Source organism: Vidua chalybeata, chromosome 34, assembly GCF_026979565.1.
Source record: "Vidua chalybeata isolate OUT-0048 chromosome 34, bVidCha1 merged haplotype, whole genome shotgun sequence".
NCBI classification, from domain to species: Eukaryota; Metazoa; Chordata; class Aves; order Passeriformes; family Viduidae; genus Vidua; species Vidua chalybeata.
The window spans coordinates 433400-444559 of NC_071563.1; the positions used below are offsets into that span (position 1 = coordinate 433400).

Genomic DNA, 11160 nt, shown 5'->3' on the forward strand with positions numbered 1-11160 from the left:
TTGGGTCTGGGGTCCCGGGGGTGCCGTACCACGAGCGGCAGCGCCGGCAGCTCTGCGCCCTGCACGCCCTCAACAACCTCCTGCAGCGGCCCTGGCTCAGCCAGGCCTCGGCCGACCGCATCTGCCAGCGGTGAGACCCCAGACCCAATTCGGGGAGCGGCCGCGAGACCCCAGACCCAATTCGGGGAGGGGCTGGGGGGGTGGGGAGGGGCTTTAGGGGGGGTTTGGGGCTGGTTTGAGGGTGGTGGGAAGGGTTCCTCAATTTGGGGAGGGGTCTCAGGGGGGTTCATCAATTTGGGGAGGGGTCTCAGGGGTGCAGGGAGGGGTCTTGGTGGGGTTTCCCGAATTTGGGGAGGGGTCTCAGGGGGGTTTGGGGCTGGTTTGAGGGTGGTGGGAAGGGTTCCTCAATTTGGGGAGGGGTCTCAAGGGGGTTAATGAATTTGGGGAGGGGTCTCAGGGGGGTTCATCAATTTGGGGAGGGGTCTCAGGGGTGCAGGGAGGGGTCTTGGTGGGGTTTCCCGAATTTGGGGAGGGGTCTCAGGGGAGTTTGAGGAGTTTGAGGAGGGGTCTCAGGGGGGGTTGGGGCTGGTTTGAGGGTGGTGGGAAGGGTTCGTCAATTTGGGGAGGGGTCTCAGGGGGTTCCTGAATTTGGGGAGGGGTCTCAAGGGTGCAGGGAGGGGTCTTGGTGAGGTTTCCAGAATTTGGGGAGGGGTCTCAGGGGGGTTTGGGGCTGGTTTGAGGGTGGTGGGAAGGGTTCTTGAATTTGGGGAGGGGTCTCAGGGGGGTTCCTGAATTTGGGGAGGGGTCCCAAGGAATTCCTGAATTTGGGGAGGGGTCTCAAGGGTGCGGGGAGGGGTCTTGGTGTGGTTTCCAGAATTTGGGGAGGGGTCTCAGGGGGTTCCTGAATTTGGGGAGGGGTCTCAAGGGTGCAGGGAGGGGTCCTGGTGGGGTTTCCCAAATTTGGGGAGGGGTCTCAGGGGGGTTTGGGGCTGGTTTGAGGGTGGTAGGAAGGGTTCTTGAATTTGGGGAGGGGTCCCAAAGGGTTCCTGAATTTGGGGAGGGGTCTCAAGGGTGTGGGGAGGGGTCTTGGTGTGGTTTCCTGAATTTGGGGAGGGGTCTCAGGGGGATTCCCAAATTTGGGGAGGGGTCTCCCCCCCGTTTAAAATGATGTCATCACTGTGGGTTCCCCAATTGGGTCTGGGGTCTCTCTGGGTGGGATTTCCCTCCCCAAATTGGGTCTGGGGTCTCAGGGGGGTCCGGGGTTAAATTGGGGAGGGGTCTCGGGGGGGTTCCCAAATTTGGGGAGGGGTCTCGGGGGATTCCCAAATTTGGGGAGGGGTATCCCAGAATGACATCATCGCTTCGAGGGATTCAATTGGGTCTGGGGTCTCTCTGGGGGGGGATTTCCATTGCCCAAATTGGGTCTGGGGTCTCAGGGGGTGCCTGGGGGGCCTCAGGGTTAATTTGGGGAGGGGTCTCACCCTGAAGCCCCCCCAGGTTGGCCCCAAATTCGCGGCCCAACCCCCACCGGAGCCCCCTGGGCACGGGCAATTACGACGTCAACGTGGTGATGGCGGCGCTGGGCACGCTGGGGCTGGCGGCGGTCTGGTGGGACAAGCGGCGGTGAGACCCCTCCCCAAATTCGGGACACGCCCCCGAGACCCCAGACCCAAATTCCGGACCCTTCCCAGGACCCCAGACCCAAATTTGGGACCTCCCTGAGACCCCAGACCCAAATTCTGGAGACTTTAAAGACTCCCACCCCTATTGAGAATCCCTCCTGTCACTCTGGTGGGGTGGGACAAACAGCGGTGAGACCCCTCCCCAAATTCGGGACACGCCCCCGAGACCCCAGACCCAAAGTCCAGACCCTTCCCAGGGCCCCAGACCCAAATTTGGGACCTCCCTGAGACCCCAGACCCAAATTCTGGAGACTTTAAAGACTCCCACCCCTATTGAGAATCTCTCCTGTCACTGTGGTGGGGTGGGACAAGTGGTGGTGAGACCCCTCCCCAAATTCGGGACATACCCCTGAGACCCCAGACCCAAATTCTAGAGCTCCTCCAGGACCCCAGACCCAAATTTGGGACCTCCCTGAGACCCCAGACCCAATTTAGGATCCCCCAACCCAATTTGGGACCTGTCAAATTTTTTTTTTCTCCTTGGGTGTTTTGGGACAAACAGCGGTGAGACCCCTCCCCAAATTCGGGACACGCCCCTGAGACCCCAGACTCAAATTCAAGAGCTCCTCCAGGACCCCAGACCCAAATTTGGGACCTCCCTGAGACCCCAGACCCAAATTCGGGACCCCTCCCATGACCCCAGACCCAAATTTTGGACCTCCCTGAGACCCCAGACCCAATTTGAGCCCCCAAACCTCCCCTTTCCCGCGGCTGTTTGTCCGTGGGGCGCCGCCAGTGACCGTGGGACCCCTCCCCAAATTCAAGACAGCTCCCCCACGACCCCTCCCCAAATTCTATGACCCCCCCACCTCAATTTCATCCCCCTCTGAGACCCCAATTCGGAACCTCTCCCGTCGCTTTGGCGCCACGAGTGACGAGAAGTGACTTAACCCCCCCCCCCCCACCTCGCCGATCAACGCGCGCCCCCTCCCCAATTACCCCAATTAATTAACGAGGCGCTGACGTCACGCGCAGCCCCCTGGAGCGCCTGTCGCTGCCGCACGTGCTGGGGCTGCTGCTCAACGTCCCCTCGCGGGTGACGCTGGGGACGCTGGCGCTGCCGCTGCGGCGCCCGCACTGGCTCTGCGTGCGGCACTTCGGGGGCACCTTCTACAACCTGGACTCCAAGCTGGCCGCGCCCGCCGCCATCGGAGCGGAGCCGCAGCTCAGGTGAGCTCGGGGGGACACCTGGGGGGTGGCGTCGTCACCTCGTCGTTGTCTTGTTGTCACCTCGTCGTCTTGTTGTCACCTCGTTGTCATCTCGTTGTCACCTCGTCATCGTCTCGTCGTCGCCTCTTTGCCACCTCGTTGGCACCTTGTAGTTGTCTCGTTGTTGTCTTGTTGTCACCTCGTTGTCATCTCACTGTCGCCTCGTTGTCACCTCGTCATTGTCTTGTTGTCACCTCGTTGTCACCTCGTCGTTGTCTTCTTGTCACCTCGTTGTCATCTCGTTGTCACCTCGTCATCGTCTCGCCGCCTCTTTGTCACCTCGTTGTCATCTCACTGTCGCCTCGTTGTCACCTCGGTGCCACCATGTTGTCACCTTGTCGTTGTCTCATTGTCACCTCGTTGTCCCCTTGTTCTCACCTCATTGTCACCTTGTTGTCGCCTCATTGTCTCATTGTTGTCACCTCGTTGTCACCTTGTTGTCACCTCATTGTCCCCTCGTTCTCATCTCATTGTCACCTCATTTTCACCTCATTGTCACCTCTTTGTCACGTCGTTGTCACCTCTTTGTCACCTCTTTGTCACGTCGTTGTCACCTCATTGTCACCTCGTTGTCACCTCACTGTCGTCTCATTGTTCCCAAATTTGGGGAGGGGTATCCCAGAATGACATCGTCGCTTTGAGGGATTCAGTTGGGTCTGGGGTCTCTCTGGGGGGGGATTTCCCTCCCCAAATTGTCACCTTATTGTCCCCTCGCTGTCACCTCATTGTCACCTCTTTGTCACCTCATTGTCACCTCGTTGTCACCTCGCTGTCGTCTCGTTGTTCCCAAATTTGGGGAGGGGTATTCCAGAATGACATCGTCGCTTTGAGGGATTCAATTGGGTCTGGGGTCTCTCTGAGGGGGGATTTTCCATCCCAAATTGGGTCTGGGGTCTCGGGGGGTGCCTGGGGGGCCTCGGGGTTATTTTGGGGAGGGGCCTTGGGGGATTCCCAAATTTGGGGAGGGGTATCCTAGAATGACATAATTGCTTTGAGGGATTCAGTTGGGTCTGGGGTCTCTGGGGGGGATTTCCCTCCCCACATTGTCACTTTATTGTCCCCTCATTGTCCCCTCGCTGTCCCTCGCTGTCACCCCACTGTCACCCCGCTGTCCCCTCATTGTCACCCCGTTGTCCCCTCACTGTCCCCTCACTGTCCCCTCATTGTCCCCTCGCTATCCCCTCATTGTCCCCTCACTGTCCCCTCATTGTCCCCTCATTGTCCCCTCGCTGTCCCCTCATTGTCCCCTCACTGTCCCCTCATTGTCCCCTCACTGTCCCCTCACTGTCCCCTCATTGTCCCCTCACTGTCCCCTCATTGTCCCCTCATTGTCCCCTCGCTGTCCCCTCATTGTCCCCTCACTGTCCCCTCATTGTCCCCTCACTGTCCCCTCACTGTCCCCTCATTGTCCCCTCATTGTCCCCTCATTGTCCCCTCATTGTCCCCTCACTGTCCCCTCATTGTCCCCTCGCTGTCCCCTCGCTGTCACCCCGCTGTCCCCCCGTTGTCCCCTCACTGTCACCCCGCTGTGGCCCGCAGGGAGTGGCTGCGGGAGGCGCTGGCTCCGGGCTCCTCCGAGCTCTTCCTGGTGGTGGCGCGGGACGTGGAGGAGGCGGGGACCTGGCTGAGGCCCGAGTGACACCGGAGGGGACAGGTGGCACCCGTGGTGGCACCCGTGTGGTGGCACCTGTGGTGGCACCTGTGCAGTGCCAGCTGTGGTGGCGCCGCTGCGAAAAATGCGGGGTTTGGGGTTTTTTTGGGGTTTTTTTTGGGGTGGGATTTGGGCGTTTTTCAAAGAGGGCAGGTGGGGGTTGGTGGCACCTGGGGACACCTGGGTGGCATCTGGGGACACCTGGGTGGCATCTGGTGACATCTGGGGACACCTCTGTGGCTTCAAATCCCTCCCCAAAATGGATTAAAAGCGATCCTTGGCAGCTTTGTGGCTTTGTGGTTGGACCGAAATCCCCAAATTTCACCCCAAAATCCCTGAGTTTTACCCCCAAAATCCCTGAATTTCACCCCAAAATCCTGAGTTTCACCCCAAATCCCTGAATTTCACCCCAAAACCCCTGAAATTCACCCCAAATCCCTGAATTTCACCCCACAATCACCAAATTTTGCCAAAAAAAATCCCCAGATTTCACCTCAAAATCCTTCAATTTCAGCCCAAAATCCCCGAATTTCACCCCAAGTCCCAAAATTTCCACCACCAGATCCCAAGATTTCACCTCAAAATCCTCCAATTTCAGCCCAAAATCCCCGAATTTAACCCCAGTTCCAAAATTTCCACCACCAGATCCCAAAATTTCACCCCAAAAAGCTGAATTCCAGCCCAAATCCCTGCGTTTCAACCCCAAATCGCTGAATTTTAACCCAAAAATATTCGAATTCCACCTCAAAATTCCCCAGTTTCACCCCAAATCCCTGAATTTCACCTCAAAATGCCCAAAATTTAATCCCACAATTCCAAATTCCAGCCCACATCCCTGAATTTTGCCCCAAATTTCACACCAGAATTCCTGAATTTTGCAAAATCCCAAATTTCACTCCAAACCACCAAATCCCTGAATTTCAACCCCAAAATCCCTGAATTTCACCCCAAACCCCCAATTTCACCCCAAAACTGCAAATTTCATCCCAAACCCATTAACGTTGCCCAAAATCCCCAATTTATGCACCCAAATCCCCGAATTTCACCCCAAAATCCCCAAATGTCACCCCAAAAAGGCCAAATTCCCACCCAAATTCTCAAATTTCACCGCCAAATCTCCCAAATTCCACGCCAAAACCCCAAAAAATCCCGAATTTCACCCCAAAATCCACAAATTTCACCCCAAAATCCACAAATTTCACCCCAAATTTCCTCCCCTCAGCGCCGGGAGCGAGAGGCGGAAACCTGAGGCGAGGGGCGGGAGCAGCCCAGAGCCGCCGCTCTGATTGGCTCCCTGTCGTGATTGACACCCTTCCCGTACTCGCGCAGCCAATCAGCGCGCAGTATGCGGCGTCCGCGGAAAATCCCCGAATTTCCACCCGAAATCTTCGAGTTTTCGCCCCAAAATCTCCGCATTTCGCACGCAAATTCCCGAATTTCACCCCTAAATCTGCGAATTTTTCGCCAAAATTCCCGAATTTCACCCCAAAATCTCCAAGTTTCCTCCCCACAGCTCTGCGAGCGAGAGGCGGGAAACCTGAGGCGAGGGGCGGGAGCAGCCCAGAGCCGCGCTCTGATTGGCTCCCTCTCGTGATTGACACCCTTCCGTACTCGCGCAGCCAATCAACGCGCAGTATGCGGCGTCCGCGGAAAATCCCCGAATTTCCACCCGAAATCTTCGAGTTTCGCCCCAATATCTCCGCATTTCGCACGCAAATTCCCGAATTTCACCCTTAAATCTGCGAATTTTTCGCCAAAATTCCCGAATTTCACCCCAAAATCTTCAAATTTCCTCCCCTCAGCGCTGGGAGCGAGAGGCGGGAAACCTGAGGCGAGGGGCGGGAGCAGCCCAGAGCCGCGCTCTGATTGGCTCCCTATCGTGATTGACACCCTTCCCTTACTCGCGCAGCCAATCAACGCGCAGTATGCGGCGTCCGCGGAAAATCCCCGAATTTCCACCCGAAAATCTTCGAGTTTCGCCCAAAATCTCCGCATTTCGCACTCAAATTCCCGAATTTCACCCCTAATTCCGCGAATTTTTCGCCAAAATTCCCGAATTCCACTAAGAAAATCCCCGAAATTTCCTCCCCACACGGTGAGGCGGGAAACCTGAGGCGGGGGGCGTGGCTACACGAGATCCGCGCTCTGATTGGCTCTCCATTTTGATTGACACGCCATCAGGGCGGCTTTAGCCAATCAGCGCGCGTCATGAGGCTCTGGTGGCGGTGGCGATGTGTTTCTCCCGTCGCTCCCTGGTGGTCTAGTGGTTAGGATTCGGCGCTCTCACCGCCGCGGCCCGGGTTCGATTCCCGGTCAGGGAAAAATTTAATTTTATTTACTTTTAATTTTTTCCCCCCCATCTTATTTCCGCTCCCGCAATCCTCTTCTTCCTTTTCCCCCTCCTTATTTCTCGTCTCGTGGAGAAATAATTTATTAAAATATAAAAAGGAAAAAAAAAAACGAAACAGGGTTGGCGGGAAGGAAAATATCGGCGGTGCTGTCGCGATATTGGGTCGCGACAGAGCGGAGGCACCGCTGGGATTCGAACCCAGGATCTCCTGTTTACTAGACAGGCGCTTTAACCAACTAAGCCACGGCGCCGCGCGCTCCCTGCGCCGCCCTCAGCCCCAAAATCCTCTCCAGCCCCTCCCCCACCCCGCCCGACCCCTCCCCAAAATGGGAAAATCCCAAAATCCCGAATTTCCAGCTCACAAAAAGGGGAAAATCCCGAATTTCCATCTCAAAAAAAGGGGAAATCCCAAAAAATCCCGAATTTCCCATCCCAAAAAAGGGGAAATCCCAAAAATCCAAAATTTCCCTTCTCAAAAAAGGGGAAATCCCAAAAATCCCGAATTTCCATCTCACAAAAAACGGAAAATCCCAAATTTCCAGCTCACAAAAAACGGAAAATCCCAAATTTCCAGCTCACAAAAGGGGAAATCCCAAAAAAATCCAAAATTTCCCTTCCCAAAAAAGGGGAAATCCTCAAAATCCCGAATTTCCATCTCACAAAAAGGGGAAATCCCAAAAATCCCGAATTTCCCTTCCCAAAAAAGGCAAAATCCCAAAAATCCCGGATTTCCATTTCACAAAAAGGGGAGATCCCAAAAATCTCAAAGTTTCATCTCAGAAAAAGGGAAAATCCCAAAAATCCCGAATTTCCTTTTCACAAAAAGGGGAAATTCCAAAAAAATCCCGAATTTCCCTTCCCAAAAAAGGGGAAATCCCAAAAATCCCGAATTTCCAGCTCACAAAAAGGGAAAATCCCAAAAATCCCGAATTTCCATCTCACAAAAAGGGGAAATCCCAAAAATCCCGAATTTCCAGCTCAAAGAAAGGGGAAAAATCCCCAAAATCCCAAATTTCCATCTCACAAAAAGGGGAGATCCCAAAAATCCCGAATTTCCCTTCCCAAAAAAGGGAAAATCCGAAAAATCTCAAATTTCCCATCCCAAAAAAGGGAAAAATCCCAAAAATCCCAAATTTCCATCTCACAAAAAAGGGGGAAAAAAAAAAATCTCAAATTTCCATCTCAGAAAAAAGGAAAAAATTGCGGGAGAAATGGGGAAAATTTGGAAAATGAGGGAAAAAATGGGAAAATTAATGGGGAAATGGCAAAAATGAGAGGAAAACGGGAAAATTGGAGGAAATTCGGGAAAATTAAAGAAAAATGGAGGAAAAATGTGGAGAATGAAGGAAAAAAAAAAACTGAAATAAATGGAAAAATTGAGGGGGAAAGTGGGAAAATGAGGGAGAAAATAAAAATTTGAGATGGAAAAATGGAAAATTGGAAGAAAAATGGGAAAATTTTGGAAAAAATTATGGGAAAAATGGGGAAAATGGGGAAAATGAGGGGGAAAAAAACCAAAAAATGGGAAAATTGAGGGGGAAATGGAGGGGGGAAATGGAATTAAATGGGAAATTTGAGGGGAAAATGGGAAAATTGATGGGGAAACGAGGGTGAAAATGAAAATTTGAGGAGGAAAAATGGGAAAATTGGAAGAAAAATGGGGAAAATTAAAGAAAAATGGAGGAAAGTGAGGGGGGAAATGGGGAAAATGAGGAAAAAACCCAAAAAATGGGAAAATTGAAGGGAAAATGGGAAAATCGATGGGGAAATTGAGGGGGAAAATGAAATTAAACAGGAAATTTTAAGGGGAAATGGGAAAATTGATGGGGAAATGAGGGTGAAAATGAAAATTTGAGGAGGAAAAATGGGAAAATTGGAAGAAAAATGGGAAAATTAAGGAAAAATGCAGGAAAAATGGGGAAATTGATGGGGAAATGGAGGGAAAAATGGAATTAAATGGGAAATTTGAGGGGAAAATGGGAAAATTGATGGGGAAACGAGGGTGAAAATGAAAATTTGAGGAGGAAAAATGGGAAAATTGGGGGGAAAAAAGGGAATTTTTTGAAAAATGATGGGAAAAATGAGGGGAAATGGAGAAAATGAGGGGAAAAAAAACCAAAAAAAGAAGGAAAAATTGGAGGGAAAATGGGAAAATTGAGGGGGAAAACGAAATTAAGCAGGAAATTTGAGGGGAAAATGGGAAAATTGATTGGAAAACGAGGGTGAAAATGAAAATTTGAGGAGGAAAAATGGGAAAATTGGGGGGAAAAAAGGGAATTTTTTGAAAAATGATGGGAAAAATGAGGGAAAATTGAGAAAATGAGGGGAAAAAAAACCAAAAAAAGAAGGAAAAATTGGAGGGAAAATGGGAAAATTGAGGGGGAAAACGAAATTAAGCAGGAAATTTGAGGGGAAAATGGGAAAATTGATTGGAAAACGAGGGTGAAAATGAAAATTTGAGGAGGAAAAATGGGAAAATTGGGGGGAAAAACGGGAAAAATTGAGGGGGGAAATGAAATTAAACGGGAAATTTGAGGGGAAAATGGGAAAATTGATGGGAAATGAGGGTGAAAATGAAAATTTGAGGAGGAAAAATGGGGAAAATTTTGGGGAAAATGATGGGACAAATACAGGGAAAATGGGGGGGAAAGCCGGGAAAATGGAAAAACTGTGAGGAAAATGGGAATATTGATGAGAAAATGAGACTGAAAATGAAAATTTGAGGAGGAAAAATGAGGAAATGGGAAGAAAAATGGGAAAATTTTGGGAAAATGTTGGGAAAAAACGGGAACTAGCAGAGGATGGTTTCGATCCATCGACCTCTGGGTTATGGGCCCAGCACGCTCCCGCTGCGCCACTCTGCTGCTGCCGTTGGGGGGCGGCCGCGAACCCCGATCAGCCGCGCCCGTGACGTCACCGCGGCGGCGACTTTCCCGCCTTTTCTTCCCGCGCTTTTTTTTTTTTTTTTTTTAATTGAATTTTCCACCTTTTGATTAAAATTTATTTTTTCCCCCTTTTTATTTCTTTTTTAAAATTTAATTTCCCGCTTTTTAATTGAATTTTTTTCCTTTTTTTTAATTGAATTTTTTTCCTTTTTAAATTGATTTTTTTTCCTTTGTTTAACTGAATTTTTCCTTTTTTAAATTGAATTTTCCTTTTTTTTGTTTCATTTTCCCTTTTTAAAAATGTAATTTTCCCTTTTTATTTCTTTTTTTTTCCTGTTTTAAATTTAATTTCCCGCTTTTTAATTGATTTTTTTCCTTTTTTAATTGAATTTTTTCCTTTGTTTAATTGAATTTTTCCTTCTTAAATTGAATTTTCCTTTTTTTTTGTTTCATTTTCCCTTTTAAAAAAATTATTTTTCCTTTTTTATTTCTTTTTTTCCCCCCTTTTTTAAATTTAATTTCCCCCTTTTCAAATTTAATTTTCCCTTTTTTTATTTCATTTCCCCCTTTTTAATTTAATTTTTTCCTTTTTAAATTTAATTTCCCTTTTTTGTTTGTTTCATTTTCCCTTTTTTTTCCTTTTTTCCCCTTCTTTATTTAATTTTCCCTTTTTAAATTTAATTTCCCCCTTTTCAATTTAATTTTTTCCTTTTTAAAATTTAATTTTTTCTTTTAAAATTGATTTTCCCCTTTTTTGGGTTCATTTTCCCTTTTTTTCAAATTCCTTTTTCCCCTTTTGATTTCTTTTTTTCCCTTTTTTATTTCATTTCCCCCATTTTTATTTTATTTTTCCCGTTTTCATAATTTAATTTCTACATTTTTAAATTTATTTCCCCCTTTTTTTTTTTGCTTCATTTTCCCTTTTTAAAATTTTATTTTTCCCCTTTTTATTCATTTTTTCCTTTTTTATTTATTTTCCCCCTCTTTAAATTTAATTTTTTCCATTTTAAATTTAATTTTCCCTTTTTTTGCTCCATTTTCCGTTTTTTTTAATTAAAGGTAGAAAATTTGGAATAAAAGGAAAAAAAATTGAGCTCAAAAAAGAGAAAATTGGGGAAAATTTGGGATAAAAAAGAGAAAATTGGGAATAAAAGAAATAAAATTGGGATAAAAAAAGAGAAAATTGGGAACATTTTGAGATTAAAAAAAGGGAATATTGGGAAAAAAGGAAAAAATTGGGATAAAAAAGAGATAATTGGAAAAATTCGGGATAAAAACCAGAAAATTGGGAATAAAATGATAGAATTTGGGATAAAAAAAAAAGAGAAAATTGGGGAAAATTCGGGATAAAAAAAGAGAAAATTGTGAATAAAAGTTTAAAAT

At 48.4% G+C, this 11160-nt stretch overlaps 1 protein-coding gene and 3 non-coding genes across 4 annotated transcripts in view; 2 read left to right on the forward strand and 2 right to left on the reverse strand.

Moving 5' to 3' along the window:
• JOSD2 (Josephin domain containing 2) overlaps nucleotides 1-4825 on the forward strand; it is a 6510-nt gene extending 1685 nt beyond the window's left edge. Inside the window, exons 2-5 of the mRNA XM_053968361.1 lie at nucleotides 4-130; nucleotides 1498-1623; nucleotides 2658-2852; nucleotides 4431-4825. Coding sequence (XP_053824336.1) covers nucleotides 4-130; nucleotides 1498-1623; nucleotides 2658-2852; nucleotides 4431-4530 — 548 coding nt within the window. The 3' untranslated portion in view covers nucleotides 4531-4825. The remainder of the gene's footprint in view (nucleotides 1-3; nucleotides 131-1497; nucleotides 1624-2657; nucleotides 2853-4430) is intronic.
• Nucleotides 4826-6791: 1966 nt separating this feature from the next.
• TRNAE-CUC (transfer RNA glutamic acid (anticodon CUC)) lies at nucleotides 6792-6863 on the forward strand. The gene has a single exon. It is a non-coding gene; the product is annotated as a tRNA-Glu (tRNA).
• Nucleotides 6864-7069: 206 nt separating this feature from the next.
• Nucleotides 7070-7143, reverse strand: TRNAT-AGU (transfer RNA threonine (anticodon AGU)). The gene has a single exon. It is a non-coding gene; the product is annotated as a tRNA-Thr (tRNA).
• A 2541-nt stretch (nucleotides 7144-9684) lies between these two features.
• On the reverse strand, nucleotides 9685-9756 carry TRNAM-CAU (transfer RNA methionine (anticodon CAU)). Its single transcript has one exon. It is a non-coding gene; the product is annotated as a tRNA-Met (tRNA).
• Nucleotides 9757-11160: the final 1404 nt, after the last annotated feature.